We start from the raw sequence: 19,134 nt of genomic DNA on the forward strand, positions 1-19,134 counted from the left end.
TACATGACCAGTAAATATGATGTCTTTTTCGGCCTTATAGGCTCCTTCCCAAAGCATCATTCTGGCCAAATGTAATGAAAAAAGTATTTACAGCATCGTCTGCTGATTCCGTGAAAAACCCTGTACTGGGAATTGAAAGAGACAATGTTAATACAACAGAAAAGTGACAATTTTATACCTTTGACACACTTGAAGAAATGCAAGCCCGTCGGAACAAAGTATTTATCGTCAATGACATCATAACATAACTTCTGCACTCCTCTGCTTTTCATCTGATGTACGGCCATCCTACGGCAGAAGAAAACAAAACAAGAAATATTAGGAATTCGTCAATTTCATGATAATGACCGGGTACAGTTAATCAATTTTCCAAATAAGAAAGATTTTTTCTGAGAGTTTAAGAACCCAATTGCTTTTTAAATTTCAGCCATTAACGATACCAGTCGGTCTAAAACCTAACGAAACAACCCCCCCCCCCCTCTCCCCCTAAAAAAGGCGCTGTAGAAAGGAAATAATTGTAGAATATCGTAGTTCAGCTGACTAGATTTAAAGGATATTCTAGATCTTATCTGTTTTTGAGGAATCTGATCTAACAAATTTACTTCGCCAAAATTTCATTTGAAAAAAACCAACAATCGAGTTGAAGAACTAATGAAAACATTTGATTGATAGTTTTATTTGTGTAAAAAAGATGACTATTTTCATAGAGAACGATATCAATTATTCACTGCGTATGAAAATTCAAGAATGCACCACCGTACCACGCCTTTGTATACCAAAGAGAACTGCATATATTGTAAACAAAACATAAGCTAATTATCAAATGTCAGAATGGCAGGTTGCAATATTGAACATACCGAAAGCACTTTCAATGAAAGGTGAAATCATGTTTTGTTACTGTTATTTTTTTGTTTGCAAGACATAATACTTTCTCAAGAGCATGCATGAAAAGGAAAGTGATTACAACTTGGGTAATGCATACCTTCAATGCCATTCCCTACTTCAGTAACCAAGGGTCAAAGCGGTCAAAGGAAGGACAAGCCGCTATAATTGAAACAGTACACAGAGCAAAAAAAGAAACAGAGAAAGAACCAGATGGCGAATACTGTACATCCAAAGCAAGATCAGAAGGTGCATACGAAGCTTGCAACGAGGTTTAAGCAATTTTCAGAAGTTGCAACAGTGCATGGCGTACACAAAGTAGCAAATTCTACATCTCGGAGTCGAATGATAGCCTGGTCCGTTCTATGCTTGACTCTTGTTGGCCATGCTGTCTACTCTATTTCAAGTTCAGTAAAGGAATACATGTCGTACCCAACGCTAACATATATAAAAAAGGAAACAAGCAATAAAATGGATTTCCCAAGCATCACGATATGCAACGCGAATAATTATCGTCTGAGTGCTTTGCAATCGATGTCATCAAACGATACAGACATCGAGCAACTATTAGCTTCCTATTTACAGACAAGCTTACAAACCAAGAACGTTTTGCCATTATCAAGATCAGATGTCGCAATGAAATATTCCAGTGCCCTTTTAAACAGTACAACGATAAAAACCCTGAGCTCGTCAATCGAGAGGATGAAGTGGAACTTTAAGGACTGGTGCAAGTTTTCATTCAGTATCAAATGTGAGTACCCCGAAGATTTCACAGACTTTTTCTATCACTCAAACACAGGTGTTTGTCAGACATTCAACTATGATGGAAAATACAGGCAGATTGCACCGGGTGCTCCGTTTGGTTTAAAACTTAAACTGTTCACCAACGAGTGGGACAAAGTGCCACAATTCTCAGACGGTGGCGCTGGCATTCGTATTATGATACATCCCAAAGATATCTACCCTAACCCATTTGCTGATAGTATGTTGGTTCCAACGGGGCACTTGGCAGACATCCCCATACATAAAGTAATTACTAAGCGGCTAAAAAGTCCCTTCAAAACAAACTGCACAAACGGTGATGGAAAATTTCTGATTTTCCCAGGCAATTATACTGTTGGTAATTGCCAATACAGTTGTTTCTTTAAAAAAGCCCTCGAAGAATGTGGGCTTATAGAGCCCGCTTACAAGTTTCATAAGCCTCGTGAATTTCAAGAGAGTCTGAAACGTTTTCAAGAAAATAACAGAAGCAAAGCAGACCTGTCGTCTTGTTTCCATCATCTGAAAATAGACGAAGATGACTGCAAATGCCCCCCATCTTGTTACGAAGAGAAATACCGAACAAAAATCAGTTATTTGCAATGGCCAACTCCAGCCAACATTCCCTATTATCGCTCGCTCATGGCAAATTTTACTGGTCGAGAAAAAATCACAGACGCTGATGTACATGAAAATATCGTTTTTCTGAAAATATATTTTGATGAACTAAGTTATGACATCATAGCTGAACAGGCAGTCCATCTTTGGCCAAGGTTTTTTGGGACAGTGGGTGGTCAACTTGGTCTATGGATGGGAGCATCAGCGTTTTCGATAATAGAATTTTTCTTATTCATTGCTGACGCAGTGCTTGAAATGTGTAGAAGCAAAGTAAGGAATGACGACAGCAGCAACACAAGTGCCTAAACAATCGTTGTGGCGACAAAAAGCCTCCGCAGTAAGGACCATGCAACAGTTTAAGTAGCAGCAAATGTAGACTGCTTTTTCGAAAATGGTTTTTCAAAGTGGTACCCGGCAAATAATTCTAACCAAAGCTTTCAAAGCTATTCCGAGCTCCTTTAAAAGGGGCTACCAGACGCAGCCAGACGTTTTAAAAAGCATGAAGTATCGAAGAAAGATTTCAGCACAACGAAAAGCTATAAGCAAAAGAAAAGCATTATAATAATTTCAACTGATTATTGTCTACTACGTTCACAGAGCTATTCATTAGTTTTGGATTGCAAAGGCCAGAAAAGGCTTGACAGTTTAACGTTAGCAACATAGTTTAAGGATGAAAATATGACGCACTAAATGTACACTGGTGAAGGAACTTAGTTTAATTTTAAGCCAAGATGTCATTGCATACACTAAAAACCTTTTTATCAGACAATACGTACTAAAGAGGTGTGATTTTGGAAAATTATAATTTCATTCTATAAATAACTAATCAGATATACGTGAAAAACTTTCGCGAATTGACTCTGCTACATTTAATGGAGTATTAAATCAAAAATCTATAAGGGTATAATGCCATGAAAACCAATCACGTAGCTCTATAAGGCGGACACCACTACAAAGAAGATAGTGGATACTTTCCAAGCAGCGGCTACAAAAATCTTCTATAAAGTGGACACAGACTACTTTTTCAAAAATCTTCATGCAATAATTATACGGCGGAAAATACTTTCTTTATTCCCGTTTCATTAAAGGTGCTCTAATGATCTGACACATCTTTTGCAATGGTTCAACTTAGGTAACTTAGAGACGAGGATTCTGGCAGAAACATGGATATTGATTTTAAAAAAATTTCACACATTTTTATTACGTGTTTTTGGTAAATAATTATTGTTTCAAATCTGTTTTCATCTTTTTTCATCGCACTTTTCTTGTCATTCTTCGTTTGTAAAACTTTTAATTTTGTGTCAAACGCTGCCCTCGTATAATAAACGCCAAAGCCTAAAACTTGATTTTGTAATAAACGTCTTTAGAGGAAATAAGGAACGGCTCTATAAAGGCTGATTTCTAAAGAGAGATAGTATTTTGAAAGGGAGACACTGACATTTTACAGCAAGGTGCAAGCTTTCCTTCTCTCTTCCTCAAAATGCAAATCATCATCAACTCAAAGGACATTAAAATTAAAAATCAAAACAAAAGAGATTTCAGATCTTTTTGTAAACCTTGTGATTTATTGTAAGCGTTTTATTTGCTGATGTATCCGTCCAGTGTTTGGAATTATTTTCAAATGGACCGTCTGTTTACCCTCCTCCCCACAGAACACAGGCAGAACCGTGGTTACTATAACAGGAAGTGAAAAGAAACGACTAGGAAACAAGTAGAAACAAGAAGAAAAGACTAGGAGACAAGTAGAAACAAGCAGAAACAACTATCTGACGGCGAGAACTTAAGGGAGGGGAGTGTAATTAATTTGCTTCTGCTTCTTTACAACTGGTTTAAAAAGGTGCGAAAACTATTGTCTCATGATACCCTTTTCGGAAACTGCCCTGGGGAAATAGGTGGTAATCGATGTTCAAGATTATAAAAAAACAAGCAATTTGATTGTTTGGCCGCAAACTAAAAGAAATCCTTACAATTAAAAAAACTACCTACTTTTCTTGATTTAATCCCGTAGGTTTTACCTACAAACTTCTGAAAATCCCTAAAGTAGGTCGTTTCTGCTCGTTTGTACTAGTTTCTTGTTGTTTCCTGTTGTTCCCTGTTATAGTAAACGCGCAGGCAGAACACCTTCTTGAAGTGGATCCCCAGCCTGGACCCCAAGGGTAAAGGAAAGGAATATCGACAACCATCGTCATGGCAACAGACACATAATCTGTATGATCGATTTGCTTGTCAATTGATGTAGCATTGTAACAAAAAGCTGATTGTTTTTGCTGCATTGTATCGATTGGAAAAAGAGTGTCCTAATTACTGAGAATCTTGAATAAAAAATGAAAATTCCTAATTACAGATTATCATTAACTATCCACAGGGGGTTAAGATTTCAACAAGAGAATACAATTTTGGATCTATTTGTTATAGAACAATACTGCCTAACTCTTTTCCAGCCCGGATCAGATGACATTTGATAAAGAACAATAAATCGCGAAAGGAAGTCTTGATATTGAAAAGAATAGCATTAAATATTTTACTTAACACCACCAAGGAATGCTGCCTTTACACGAATGCAGGTCGTAGCGATGTGGTATGACAAAAAATTATATTTACGTAATCAATGAGAAGAAGAAATGGAAAGCACGAGGGATTAACGATAACAATGGGAAGGACAATCCTATAAAAACACGTTACCAGAAATGAAAACAAACATTATCAAAAATCAGGTGCGAACAACCGAATCAACTTAAAATGAGCGAAAATTTGTTGGGCGGTGGAGGTCGATACAGAGTAGTGAAGCAGACACAGGGAGATTTAGATAAGGTCTAGACTCTAGAAGACAAAGCATTAGACTGGCTGAGAAAAAACACGAGTAAAATCGCAGTGTTCTTGCATGTTTATTTGCAGTGGCATTTACATCAAAAGACGATGAATTGGCGGTGATACTTGCTACAGACATCAAATCCAACTACTTTGCTTAAAATGATAAGATAAACAAAAGGGAAATGAAACTATAAATGAAACAAATGGATGAAACAAAAGATCGTCGGTCTTTTTTTGAACGCTTTAAGCACTTCTCTGAAATAGCAACAATCCATGGCTTGTATCGCGTTGGCCACTCCACGGGGTGGATTCGCAGAGTTGGCTGGGGGCTGCTGTTTGTTTCCCTTCTTACCTTGGTAACCGTCTTAACAGCAAGTTCTTTAATGCAGCATTTCTCGTATCCGATTTTGACGGAGGTGAACAAAGAGACGACAAGCTCAATGAAGTTCCCGAGTGTAACAATATGCCACGCAAACAACTATCGACTTGGTGCTTTTCGGGTACTATCGGAAGGATTTGATAGCGACCTCTCACAGTTAATAACATCAACGATTGAAAAGAGTTTGAAAAATCAAAGTATAAAAGGGCTAGAAGAATCTGACGTAACATTTGCCCTCGACAGCGTTTACCTTAATAGCACAGTCATCAAAATGGTAAGCTCGACAGTAGATAGCATGAAGTGGAAGTTTGAAAAATGGTGCACTTTTTCAATGATAGATGAATGTAAATTTCCTCAAGATTTCACAGACTATTATTACCATTCGACGGTTGGCTTCTGTAAGACATTCAATTTCCATGGTAATTATACCCAGATTGCACCGGGCCTCCCATTTGGTTTAAGTATAAAACTGTTTATAGACCAATGGGACAAAGTGCCTCTATTACGTGACAGCGTGGCAGGCATTTTGCTTATGATACATCCACAAGATGTTTATCCAAACCCATTTGCAGAGGCAGTGCAGGTACCCACGGGCTATGAGACACATATTTCAATGCGTAAATTGCTATTCCATCGACAGAAAAAACCCTACAAGGCAAACTGCACCAATGGAGATGGGATATTTCTAATTTACCCTGGACGATATACTGTCATCAATTGTCAGTACAGCTGCTTCGTAAAAAATTTAATGGAAAAATGCGGCCTGGTAGAAAGCGCCTACCAGTTTCATAGCCCAAAAGAATTTGCAGAGAGCTTAAAAAGATTTTCGGCAAGAAATATGAGTGCGACTGAAGTGAAAAAATGTATACTAGAAACGGTGCAGAGCCTTAAAGGTCCGAAAGATGAGTGCATTTGCCCTGCCGCTTGCTTTGAAGAGAGTTTCAATACCAAAGTATCATATTCTCAATGGCCCAATCCTAGCAATATCCATTACTACCGTACCATGCTTGCTAACTTGACCAACCGAGAAAATGTGACGACAGATGACGTCTATAAAAGCGTCATTTCTTTGAAGGTCTATTTCGATGAGCTTGGACAGCAAGTGATACGCGAAACACCAGTAAGTAAGTGGACGGACTTATTCAGCAAAGTTGGTGGCCACTTCGGATTATGGCTGGGTGCGTCAATTTTTTCGCTTATGGAAATGATCGGTTTCACAATAAAGTCAATAATCTGCCTTTTTAAAAAGAAAGTTTATCCCGATCGCGAGAATCCGATAAAAATGAATGTGAAGATGAGGGAATGAGCATAACAGAATTCTAACATTCGTAGTTTCAGTTTTCACATGCTTACAACAAGAGAGAGTCAGTTATTGATTCTTGCTGCATGAAAATTAATGAGAGAAAATCATGCCTTCGAACAAAAGTCCAGTAGTCTTAAACTTTCATTGTTGTAGCAAGGATAGATAATAAGCTGTCAGGTGCAACTTTGCTGTCTTTAAACCTTATCAAGTTTTTATAAATTTTACAACAATTTTGCTTTCCAAAAATTGTACCATCTTAGATAGCAATCACTTGCTATCAATGAAAAGTGAAGAAGAAAAACTCGGAAAACATGCTTTCCACTTAGCAAATTACCTTAAGCAAAAATCCATCGACAAGCGAATAAACGTTCATATTTTTGATTAGTGGAAATTGCGGGTATCTATTTTAGAATACTATTTCATTTGTCTTCTGTTTACTTTTTAATTATTTATTCTCAAGTGCAAGTAAAATCCGTAAACCCGGTGGCTCTGTTTATCTGAACATTTGATGTTATAGCAAGTATTGTGTTTCTTATAAAAACAAATACAAGCACTTTTAACAATTTATAAAAAGCATGTTAAATAAAATTTAAATTAGCAACGTAAATTTAAATTTCACGCTGGGATGAAAAATGTATAGTAGCGTAGTTTTCTTAACCAGGTAACCAAGAGTTTTCAATAATTGAATAAAAAAGACTGGAAGTCAAGAGATCTAAAGCTGACCAAGGGCTGTAAATCTCATCTAAACAAAACCGAATTTCAACATCGATGTGACTACATACAAACTTGACATACCTTCCAAATATTTGATACACATCATTCAAGCGATAAGCCTTTTTAAACCTACAAAAAACAGCTATCATAATACTAGTTCTATGTGAATATTATAGTTAATTTATCATTGGAACTTATTGCAGCTTTGGAACATTTCAAGTTACGAGACCATATTGTAGTAATGAATACCGTATTTCCTCTAATGAAGGCCCCCTCTGATAAACGCCGCCCTCTACCGAACGCCGCACCTTCAGCCAACCATTTGAAAAAAACGCCGCCCTCTGATAAACGCCGCCCTCTATTGAACGCCGCATCTTGAAAAGCGGCGTTCATTAGAAAATACACCAAACAAGAAGTAAGGAATCGTTTATACGCTTACTATTTGAAAGCCATGAAAGCTTTTATCTCATAGAGACGAGGACTGACCGAGAAAGTGATATTGACAATCCTTGACTTGACTTGACATTCTTTTTATCTTTTTTCATCGCATTTTTCTTGTCATTTTTCATTTGAAAAACTTTTCATTTTGTATTGAACGCCGCCCTCTGATAAACGCCGCCCTCTATTGAACGCTGCATCCAAAATTTGGAGTTTGTTATAAACGCCGCAGCGTTCTTTAGAGGAAATACGGTAACAATTTTGAGAAACAACTCCGTCTTAGCGAAAAAATTATTGCATTTGCATTACTGTATTGCATTATGGCAAAAATATCGTGGTTATATGTCGTTCACAATAAAATTACTTTTAAGTTAAAGATGTAACAATTTTTCGATCAATTGAGGAATTAACACTACTACATTTACATCTTTGAAATGGGTCTTACCTGACAGCAGTTAACCCAGGCCTTGATGGCTTATTGATGGCTTTGGTGAAAAGTTCAATCTGCTGGATTCTGATAAAAAAGTATTCAGAAAAAATAATTCTCAAAACATATTTGGAACGAGGACTTTTCTTGACTAAACTAGGAAGAGTATAAAATGGTCTTTAAAGCATGAAATTATAGCCAAAGTTTTTTTAACATAGAATTTTCTTGAAAAATTGAGGAAAAGCTTCCTTACGATAACAATTTAAGACGAAGAGACATTTTCATGAACACTATCAATTTCAACACTACTAAAGTCACTTTTAAAAACCCAACACTTCACCCTTAGCATTTGCCGGAAACTAAAGGTCTCCCTCATAAAATTATGTAAATTATCGTGTAGTGTCAAAAACGAACTGTGTGAAACTTGCATATTTGTTTAGTATAAAGATCATAGGGAGAGAACTCTAAAGAAAAGACGCTCTAGCAATATCATATTCTGGGAACTAACAAGCTATTGATTTCATAGAACTAAAATACATCCGGACTGGACTGTTTAACAAATATTGGACTCGGACTCTTCCTTATTTGATATATTTGCAAATGTCAATTGAGACAACATACCTGTAAGTTAAAGGTTTATCCGCAATGTAATCGCCTCCGAGATATATAGCATCAATTATATGAACTGCCTGCAAACGCCTTTGTCCGCGCCCCTTAAAAGAAAGGTCATGCCAATGCAATACACTTATAATAACAATATGGCGCCATTTTACTGCAGATAGAGCCATCAAATAAACGAAAAACAACATTTCATAAAACAATGACAACCGAAACACACCATGGCTTGGTTAAGTATAGTTTTTCTAAGTATAGGCAAAACATCGAATGTCAGTCATTGGCAAAACAAAATAGGCATTTTTTGAACAAACCAACACTGTCTAAGCCTAGAACAGAAATCTGAACTTAGATAGGAAATAATTACAAAGGAAAATAAAAGCTAATGAGGAAAGATGGTTTTTCAAATTAATAAAATGAGAGTTATGCATTGGGAGGTTATTAATAACGGATATGTAACACGTCGTAGGCAACTTAAAATTGTTTAGAAGGCGGATGTGGCCTACTGGTCTGCTAACCTTGAGCCGGCCATCCCCGGCATATCCGCTGATCCATTCATTATTCTGAAAAAAGGTTTATTTTGCTTTGCGGAAGCAAAATATTAGCAAATTACTTCGATCATCTTTGCGCATTTATCTATTATTGTTTAATTGTTTTAATTTACAATCAAAGCACGCGACAGCTAGATATTCTGGTACCTCTCCTTTGAATTCTGGTACTAGTTCCGCTTCAATGAGAGTGTCTCTTGGCAGCTCAAAATTTGGGTCATCGATTTTTATCCAACTAGGTCCGCTGTAGACATTTTTCGGTTCCCATTTGAATATGTGGAAGCGCTGGAAAAAGAAATTTCAAATTTATGAAAACACCATGCATTGTCACATAACTTGCATTTTAGTCCTCTGGAATAAGCTAGACTGGGAAGAAAAATACTTTTGTCATTTGAAGCCATAAGATCGAAGCTCAGCCTCCACATATCAAGATTATGCGGTTACTATTGCTCAAAGCACTTCAAAATCGATGTCATTTTATACCAATTGTACCTGTATTTCTAGTTGTACTAGTGTAACCCTATGTGTAAACTATATAATGCATTTTTATTTGTTCTCAAGTTTGGGAGCGACAATTAAATAGTATATATAGTAAAATAGTATATCAAAATTATGATATCTTTTTAAGGAAATTAGAAAACAAACCAAAAAATTCCTAGCACACAATCAAATAAATTTTTGTTGGACCGCATTTCGTGATCAGATGTCCTTCATTAGTACCAAAGACCTATTGAATCGGAAATTCTCACTCTAAGTTTGGGTTAAGTTAGAATGGGCTCCAAAAGCAGACAAAATATTGACATGAAAAGTTAGAATATTACCCCCAAGCTTAACAAGAACATTCGAACACCTCCAGCGATAGCACATTTGTAGTCTAAAATATTTGTAAGCCTCTGCTTCATTACAGCCTCAGTTAGGATTTCAATGTCTGTCTTTATCCTTATATTCTAGAAAAATATAACAAATAATGAATTGAAGAATATTTACACATAGAAAACAGAAAATGATCATAGCTTAACTTAAAACGGAATGCAGGGTTCTCGTAAAATGTAGAGATTACTAGTGAATACAGAATATGCAACGGGAAAGTCTTTCCCCTAGTTTTACGAAAATAGGAGAAACAATGCAAAACAGTTTGACAAACAGTGTGTAAGATCACCTCTGAAGATGAAGGAACTTACAATGTTGAAACAGCTGACCTACAATGCCTGCCAAAGTCTTGAAACACCAGCAACATTGTTTTCATTCACATTGGCAGTTTCCCCTCCCTTGTGAAACAATACTGCATTTTTCTCTATAGAAATACACTATTTGAACGTAACTTGTAACTATAAAACTAGAATGGGTGTGATAGCACGTCTTCTCCCCATTCAAGAAATGTTAGATTGTTCATTAAAGGAATACACTATTTGAACGTAACTTGTTATTTTGAAACAAGGATGGCTGGCTGTGGTAAAACTACTTCGCTGTCCTAAGCACTTTTGGCAAGCATTGTACCATTGTAGGATTAGTTTAGCAAAGAAACTCTGAGCTATCTCGTCAATTCCAGCAGATAATTTTCTTCAGAAAACATCGATCAAAGGGTTGTGTAGAAATTTCCAGGTCAATTAGTATTGTTTGAAATAAGAACTACAAAGAATACAAAAATTCCACGCAACATATAAGCGTCAAAATTGATTTTCGTATTCTGTCATCTGGCACGTAATTTCACACGAGCATTCCTGCGTTCCGACACAAATTCATACATGAATGAGATGATTAAAACGGCAATTAAATCAGGTATACCTTAATCAAAACGGCATATCTCTCATCGGCGTTATTTCTGTTCACTGCTGCCCTCAATTCATCTGGAACCTCAATAAAGCGGAAATTATCAATTACTTCTTTGATTTGAAAAAGCAGATGTGAATTTAGGAGCTTTGAAAATATTAAAAGTATTTTTAATTGTCGGCACTAGTTACTGCCCTTAACAGAACAAATATTCTTCTAAAAAACAAATCGTATATATATTTAGACTCATGAAATAATGAGAATGGTAATATCCGTTTTTAATCATGTTGACAGAGAAAAATAAACAAAGTATTAAACGTGATGAAAAAAAATGCAAAATTAAAAAGCATGCCTATTGGGAACTTTTTGAGAACTATAAGTACACCTGGCAGTTTTAAATTGACAAGCAATCAAATGCTTCACTACAATTTGAATGTAAAGAGGAATTGTAATTTCTATGCAAAGAAGAGATTGCAGGTAAATACGCAGAATGCATCAAAATGATTTTCCATAACAAAACCACCCTTGATCTCACTAGCCTGTGATATTAGAGAGACATATTTCTATATTAATCAATGAACAGTACAGAAGAACTTTTCTCTGCCACAAGAAAACACTACATCGATCGTTCTTGAAAAAGTATAGTTTGTCGTAAATACCTTCCATCTTTTCAGACACTCTTTTCTTACATCGCCTTGGTTTGGATGCAGCAGAGCGCTACAAGAGAAGCAGCAAAATTGCAAAAAGCAGAAAAAATTATCAGCGTCCAACTTCAAACGGTACAAGATATAATAATTTAGATACTGAACAAATTTATCAAAGTACCTGAAGATTAAAAATAGCAGATGAAGCTTGTATTCAGCTCGTTTCAGCATTCAAAGATTGGTTGAATGGCTTTTTGGGGTGTGCCTAATGATCCACCCCAACTTAAAAGACATTCTAACATAAAGCTTGGCTTTTCATACGGGACATATGAAAATAGAGTTAACCATCAGAATGCCGTGAATGAGAGAGTTTAAAATAACAAGAAGCAATCAGGAAGGTCGAAAAGTACATCAAATATTTCTTTTCTTTCATTTCACGATCAGACTACCCATAAGAGTGTCCTAAACTTTTTTCTGATCTCTTTGTTGCTGAAGAATGTAATAAACTTTCTTTTGATCGGTTCATTTATAAAACACAATGCCAAAATAGCCAAGTCTATATGAGAACCCAGAGCACATCCCCAACAAGGTACACATCGATTCAGCTTATGCACCAAAAGAAGTGCATTATGTTGCAAAAAAACGTTTGGTCAGATAAACAAGTTCTCATGTAAAAAAATACAATATTCAAAGGACTTGAAAAAATTAGACTAAATATTTTTAATTCTAGTTTTTATTTCTATTCTTAAACATATATATTTTTATAGCCTTTATCCGTTCTTTTTTTTCATTAACTTTTAACCGGAATTTGAGGATAATAGTATAGACATAATTTTAAAATAGGAAAGATGTCATACTAAAGTAATTTTCGTATGACACTTGTCATTGGTATAAACGTCGGATAATATCCAAAGGTAAGCAGAAAATTTATATCCACATGGGAAACGGATGTAACGTGAAATGAAGAATGGCGCGTTTGATTGATTCTTTGTTTTTCGCTTATCGCAGCGGCTAATCTCTCCCCTAGCTGAACTGAAGAGTCAGAGTGGAAAAATGAACTCTTTCTGTCTACACAAGTCGGGAACCTCGGGTTTTGATGTAGACAGATTCCAAAATTCCTAATGGAAAAGGTATAGGCATTTTAGTTACCTGCCATGCAAGAGGAGTGCTACATAAACTTCTGTGTTGTGTTAGGTTTATAAATAAGTACTGTTGGTGATTTTGCAAGCTGGGATGATGAATGCACTCACGTGTTCTGTACAAAAGTCTTTAGCTTTAAAAGTGCTCTGCTTTGTCTTCTTCCAATTCTGTGAAGAAATATGACAATATCACTTCGATGAGAGGTTTAAAATATCTAGAGGTTTTGAACACAACTAGAAGTGCGAGCTAAAAAAAATCTGATAGTGCTTTTCAGGTCTTTTGGAGTACAGTCTCACTTAGAGTGAGAATGAAATTGTCTCAATTCCCAGGATGAGAAGAAATTTTTACAAGGTCTACTTTATAGCTTACATATATCTTCTAGAGCACGTTACAGAAAGACCGGGCATTTGCACAAACCTTGGCAGGGAACACTTGATGTTTTTATTGTTTGGAAGCTAGAATCTCCGAAACAAACACGGTAAGAGTTATTTATGTTAAGCCTTTGAATTTTTCAACTTTCAACAAAGCTTTTCGTCGAGACTTTTCTCATATCCCAATACAATAATTTGCTCAAATTTCCGGTAGTTTAATTTAACCCTATAACTAAAGCGGACTTAAACTTCTAAAGAAGCAACAAAGGAGACAGGAAGGAACAGGAACCAAAAAAGGTCAAGACTTGATTCTAAACCTTAGAACCAACACGGTATCAAACTCTATTACAAATGTTTACTTTCATAATTGTCATCCAAAAAGAATCGTTATCTGCACTAAAAACAATAAAAACACTAGCCAAGCTATCGAAAGCTATAAAGAAATATAATTTAGCAGAAAAACTGTAATAGGAGACGTTCAGCAATTTTAAAGCCTTAAATCTATTGCAAACTTCCATAATAACCCGAAAAAAATTACTGAATTCTCTAAATGAAAATACTTACTTGTTATTTGCATTGTATATGTACTCGAAAAAATTTTCATCGTCTTTTATGATACTAGCTGGTACAATCTAAAAATGCATATGAAATAGAGTAATCAAATATTTTCGAGTTATCAAGTAGGAGACAAAGTTTGTTCTCTGAAATAATACGGAAAAATTTAGTAAAAATAACTTTTAATCTTATATCATCAGTATTCAATGCCAAGCATTTACAAAATATTTTGATACATGTATGTATCAAGCATCCAAACACAATACTAGAATGGGAAAACCTAACTCCCTGCCAGAGAGAATAAGAAACTGTTCAAATTTTATCACTCTTTTATGCTTATCCAAAATACTCTAAGTAAATAAAGCTAAATGTTATTATTATTTTGTTATTATCATAATAAAAACAACTGTTAATGAGAATACTTATCGAAATTCGAAGATCTTGGGGGTCTAAAACAGTAACTGTTTTATCTCAATGTGATTTTTTCTTTTTTATGGCACACATACTTTCATACAAATACTTAAACCTTTAAGAAGCGTTTTTTTCTTATTCTTACGTCCTGGGGCTTTCTTTCTTGTTTCTTCACAAGTTTAAGGTGTTTTAAATACAACTATTTTCATTTTGCCCAAGTATTAATGTACAATAGTTGATATCAATAACAAAATATTTTCTCGGTCATCCTTTTCAAAGTTTTTGAGAGGAGTGTTTAGCGATAGAAGAAATGAAAGATTTCCAATTATGTTTAGAAGATGCAAAAGGCCTAGTGGTGAGAAACAAGCAGAAATGTCTTAATCAGTACCATTCATGTGAGGAAAGTCGAGGCTGGGTCTGCTTGAAATGGCAACGTGTTTATTTTTTATTTTAAGCAAACTTCACAAGATTGTTTTTACCTCCACTTCTCGACCCTACATTTTTCCAATTTTTTCAATAGTTATTTTCATTCCGCACAATACCTCGTTGACATCCTGTTTGGTCCTCTTCATTCGGTTAATTTGCTGGTTGACATCAAACATGTAATCGTGTATAGCATCAGTGTCTGTGCGTCTACCTTTGCATACTATATATCTTTGAAATAAAAATCCATTTGAATAAATTTGTGGGTGCAAATTAAGATACAATTATCAATCAATTTATCAATCATACAATTATCAGAATATTCCTAGAACAAATACAGAGCATGTGAAAACAAGTTTTAACTACTCTGCTCTTAAAGCCTAGAACGACGTTCCAATTGATATTAGAGAACTCCCGACTATTTGTCGCTTTAAAAAACAATTAAAGGAGTACTTGAAGAGCTGGCAGATTCGTCTATTCAAACACGACCCCTTGGCAGAACAACATTTTAGATTGAAATTATATATTTTTTTAAATGAACAAATGTATTTATACTTAATTGATATTGTATTAGGGTAGCTGAAGGGTTGAATAGTGTAAAAAGAAATATTATTATTATGATATAATAGCAAAAACATCATAGTTATCATAGCAAAAACAACCACATCTATACCTATTACTTTGAAAAACGATCGAGATGTTCTAAATTTTTTTTATAAGACTTTGTTGGGGGTGGGGGGGGGTATTCGTTCGAGTGGATGTTTAAAGAAAGAGCATTATTCATTATCAACGTTTAAAAAATGTAATACCACGACTTACAGCAAGCAATTGCAGAGATATTAAACATTTTTTAAAGAATTGCCCCCTACTAAGACATTAAAACATGTAATACGGTAGCGATAATATCGTGTTTGTAACAAACTGAAATAGCTTAATAATTTTACTCTTTCGGTTTCTTCTCATTTTCAATTTATTCCCCGATTTACCTTTTTCAAAGAGAGGACACTCGTTATAGGTAGGGATTAAAAGAGGTTGTTTTCATATCCTATTAATATCAATGAATCATTCATTCAAACAGGGGGGGGGTCAAAAAAGACGTCTATTTGACATCCGGGCTGAAGTATTGATACACAATAAAGTGAAATTATTGGATTAAAAAATATTTAACAAAAAAATTATTCGTGAAGAATATTGAAAAATAAAATAAAAAAGAATTTGTGTAATTAACAACTGTTCACACTTTATTTAGCACCACAAAAAGTTATGTATAACAAAAATAAACCTTCAATTACCTTCAGTTAAAGGAACAGAATACATATACTCTTATTTTTCCCTTTTTTAAATTTGTGTCTGCAATGATTTCAAATAGACTTTACGTTCTGCAGAGGTCTAGGGTGACACGGAAAACTAGGGCTAATTTGCTAGCATAGTGATAGACTTTATTGTTTAACAACCATCAAAGAATAAAACTTTGGGTAAGACGTAACATTGGTAGAAGATTGTTTTAAAGATGAGTATTCACCTTTCAGAGTTTGCTGGTCGGCTTGTCACTGGTTTGAAAATACAGACATCTTCAAACGCTCGATACAAAAGATACATACAGCCCACACTGAAATGGGTGAAGGTATCAAACAGCTTGCAGACGAAATGCCCACCTGAACAAAGACATTCACTTCATTAATATTATATATTGAATCAATAACAACTTACTAAGAAAGAAACAGTTTGCAAAATAAGAAACAGAACAAATTCAAGGCTTATTTTTCAAAACTGAGGAAGACTGGCAAAGTTCGGGCTATAGTACAAGCCCCATTGCCTTTACACAAATTTGATCAATATTCTGCAAAATTTTTAGGCTCGTTGCAAGAAAGATCTAGACATGAAGTCTCCTTTGCTGCGAAAAATAATACTTATGGCATCCTTCGATATAATGAAAGAATCACACTCAAAATCACAGCTATAATGAAAGTTGTCAATGTTTAGTTGATTAACCAAAGAATTTTGCTACCAAGCTGGACGATGATGATTGTAATGACAACAACAACACAACAACAGCAGCAACAAAAACAACAGAAAAATCTTGATAACCAGGCAAAATAATCGAACAAAACTTTTAAAACAATAACATGTTTACATCTTTCCAAAAAACGGTTGTTACAGATGGGGCGTTCAAATTCTGAACACAAAAAATTGCAATGTGTAACCGAATACCTGGACGTATTATTGACAATGCGCAAAGAAACTGGCATAGATAAAGTTGTTTTGAGAGAATTTCTTGGATATTTTCTTGACCTTCCACGGAGAATCCCTAGTAGAAAACCAGGAATTTGTAAACTATAGCGTCTAGAAGGCTCAACATCTAATAAACTGCGTGTATGGAAAACCATAAATATTATTTTTATATGAACCTTGCCTACTCTATTTTTGTAGTGGTTAAAGAGCTTTTGCTATGAAACCTCCGCTCATTAAATAACAAGCATAGGAAAAATATACATTAAGAAAAATATTTCGGTGTGACAAACTTCGGATAAATCTTAGTCCGAAAATTTATTTGTACAAAATTTGGTGTTATCTGAAAGTTTGTCACGCTAAAAAATTTTCTATGAACCACGCATGCCCAATATTGACTGAAGCAAAGGCTAACATTTTAAAACATGAGTTTCTGCAAAATTTTTGAAACAGTCCCTCTTCAAAGCTAATAGGAACACCAGTTGAAATGAATAACATCATATAATATCATCGTTCTCGTCGTCTATTAAAAAGTCATCCCCACTTTCTTTGTCTCCTTTCTCTGTCTCATCTGACAGTATCAATGCCTGTGAGGAATGACTGATCATGAATTCAGCCAGAAGCAGGCCCGAGGTCAAAGGGGGCTGGAGGATAAGCCTCCAAGTAAGTCCTCAAAAATGGGGGGGGGGAAATATTAATGTTCGGTTTAGATACTTTGTTACAGTTTGTGGCTTTAGCAACCCCCAACCCCCTTTACCTTCCTTTTCTATGTATTTTAAAAACTTTGACTTCAGAAGAATATTTCGCTTGAGGTGGTTATCTTAAATAGAAATATTTTCTTAAAGAAACTAAGAATTTTAGCCAGTTTTTCCGTAGTTGATGTGAGCTGTGTACAGGTGAAAGCAGCAAGAGTTTTAAGAAAACAGGAAGTATGTCAGTAAAATCAAGCCTTATCCACATGACTCAAAAACATAGGTAAAACATACATGAATAACTTTATACAGTGACAATTAAAACAACATTAAGGTGTACTTACACCATCAGCCATTACAAAATGAACTCCAAGATTATTGGTATTCTCAAGAACAAATTTGCGAAATTCAATAAGGTTATCTTCTCTGAAAATATCGCCATCACCATCGTATCCACCGACACCTTGTGGAAGAAAAAACCGCATTTGTGACACAATTCATCGATCAGTGCATATAAGTTCGTGAGAAAACTCTCACAGTTAGGCAGACAGGAAAAAACAGAACTGGTCCATAGATATATCAGATAGACTGAATTTTTGCCCAGGCACTTATTTTCTGGTGACGCAAATGAAAAAAAAATCGACTGGGGTTACACTATTGTTTTTTATAAGAACCAGCAAATTTAAGTTGAGGCTGCATTGTTCTAAATTTGTTCTTGAATTAATAGGGTGTAAGGAGTGCGATTGTTGGCTTTTTCGCTCTAGGGAGGTTTTCAGGCCTCATTTGCCAACAAAGTGAGTAAGACAACCTTCATTTGCCGACAAGTTTGAAATTGTTTTAATTGCTTTAATAAACCTGACAGGCATTTTTACTTTCAGGACGTGATCGCAAGTGTCTAATTTCGGGATATAGTACAAGCGGCCTCTTCAGAAATTTTGCATCGATTAGCGAAACAATAAGTCTTCCGAACATACCGTAATACGGTTCAAACGTCACCGGACATCCAGCCAGGAAATCATTTAGTTTGAAATCATTTGCACCATCAGCTGCAAGAAAAATTTTTTGCTGCGTGAACTGATAAGCATGGTAAGAAATGATAATAAACAAAACAATAAAAAATGATATTAAGATAAAGTATACCATGAAAGACTAGAGGCACAGGAGATTTACAAAGCAAAATATCCAGCTATTTGTCAAGTTATAAACAAAGCTCCTTTTAGAAAAAATATGAAGTTAGAGAGAAACATAAAATCATTTTGGATTACTTACTGTGATTGCGTAACAAAGATTCTAATTCTATCTTGCCTACAATGATGTTAATCAAACAAAGAAGGCATGAACAAAGCTTAAAATATAAGTCACAGCATTACAACAATGATAGCTTCTAACTGCTTTCACAAACACT

The 19,134-nt window shown here is 35.2% G+C and overlaps 1 protein-coding gene across 2 annotated transcripts in view; it reads right to left on the reverse strand.

The window, feature by feature from the left end:
- LOC135681469 (cap-specific mRNA (nucleoside-2'-O-)-methyltransferase 1-like) overlaps positions 1-19,134 on the reverse strand; it is a 28,500-nt gene that overhangs the window by 4,450 nt on the left and 4,916 nt on the right. For both annotated transcript variants that reach the window (XM_065195965.2, XM_065195964.2), the window contains exons 7-21: positions 18,704-18,775; positions 18,074-18,192; positions 17,020-17,116; positions 16,331-16,463; positions 14,928-15,039; positions 13,984-14,051; positions 13,159-13,215; positions 11,924-11,981; positions 11,280-11,348; positions 10,316-10,441; positions 9,645-9,779; positions 8,953-9,044; positions 8,350-8,418; positions 7,548-7,595; positions 179-288 (exon numbers count right to left, since the gene is read on the reverse strand). In XM_065195965.2, the coding sequence (XP_065052037.2) occupies positions 179-288; positions 7,548-7,595; positions 8,350-8,418; positions 8,953-9,044; positions 9,645-9,779; positions 10,316-10,441; positions 11,280-11,348; positions 11,924-11,981; positions 13,159-13,215; positions 13,984-14,051; positions 14,928-15,039; positions 16,331-16,463; positions 17,020-17,116; positions 18,074-18,192; positions 18,704-18,775 (1,365 nt within the window). The remainder of the gene's footprint in view (positions 1-178; positions 289-7,547; positions 7,596-8,349; positions 8,419-8,952; positions 9,045-9,644; positions 9,780-10,315; positions 10,442-11,279; positions 11,349-11,923; positions 11,982-13,158; positions 13,216-13,983; positions 14,052-14,927; positions 15,040-16,330; positions 16,464-17,019; positions 17,117-18,073; positions 18,193-18,703; positions 18,776-19,134) is intronic.

Source organism: Rhopilema esculentum, chromosome 12 (genome assembly GCF_057945365.1).
Source record: "Rhopilema esculentum isolate cy_ngs chromosome 12, ASM5794536v1, whole genome shotgun sequence".
In the NCBI taxonomy this organism is placed as follows: Eukaryota; Metazoa; Cnidaria; class Scyphozoa; order Rhizostomeae; family Rhizostomatidae; genus Rhopilema; species Rhopilema esculentum.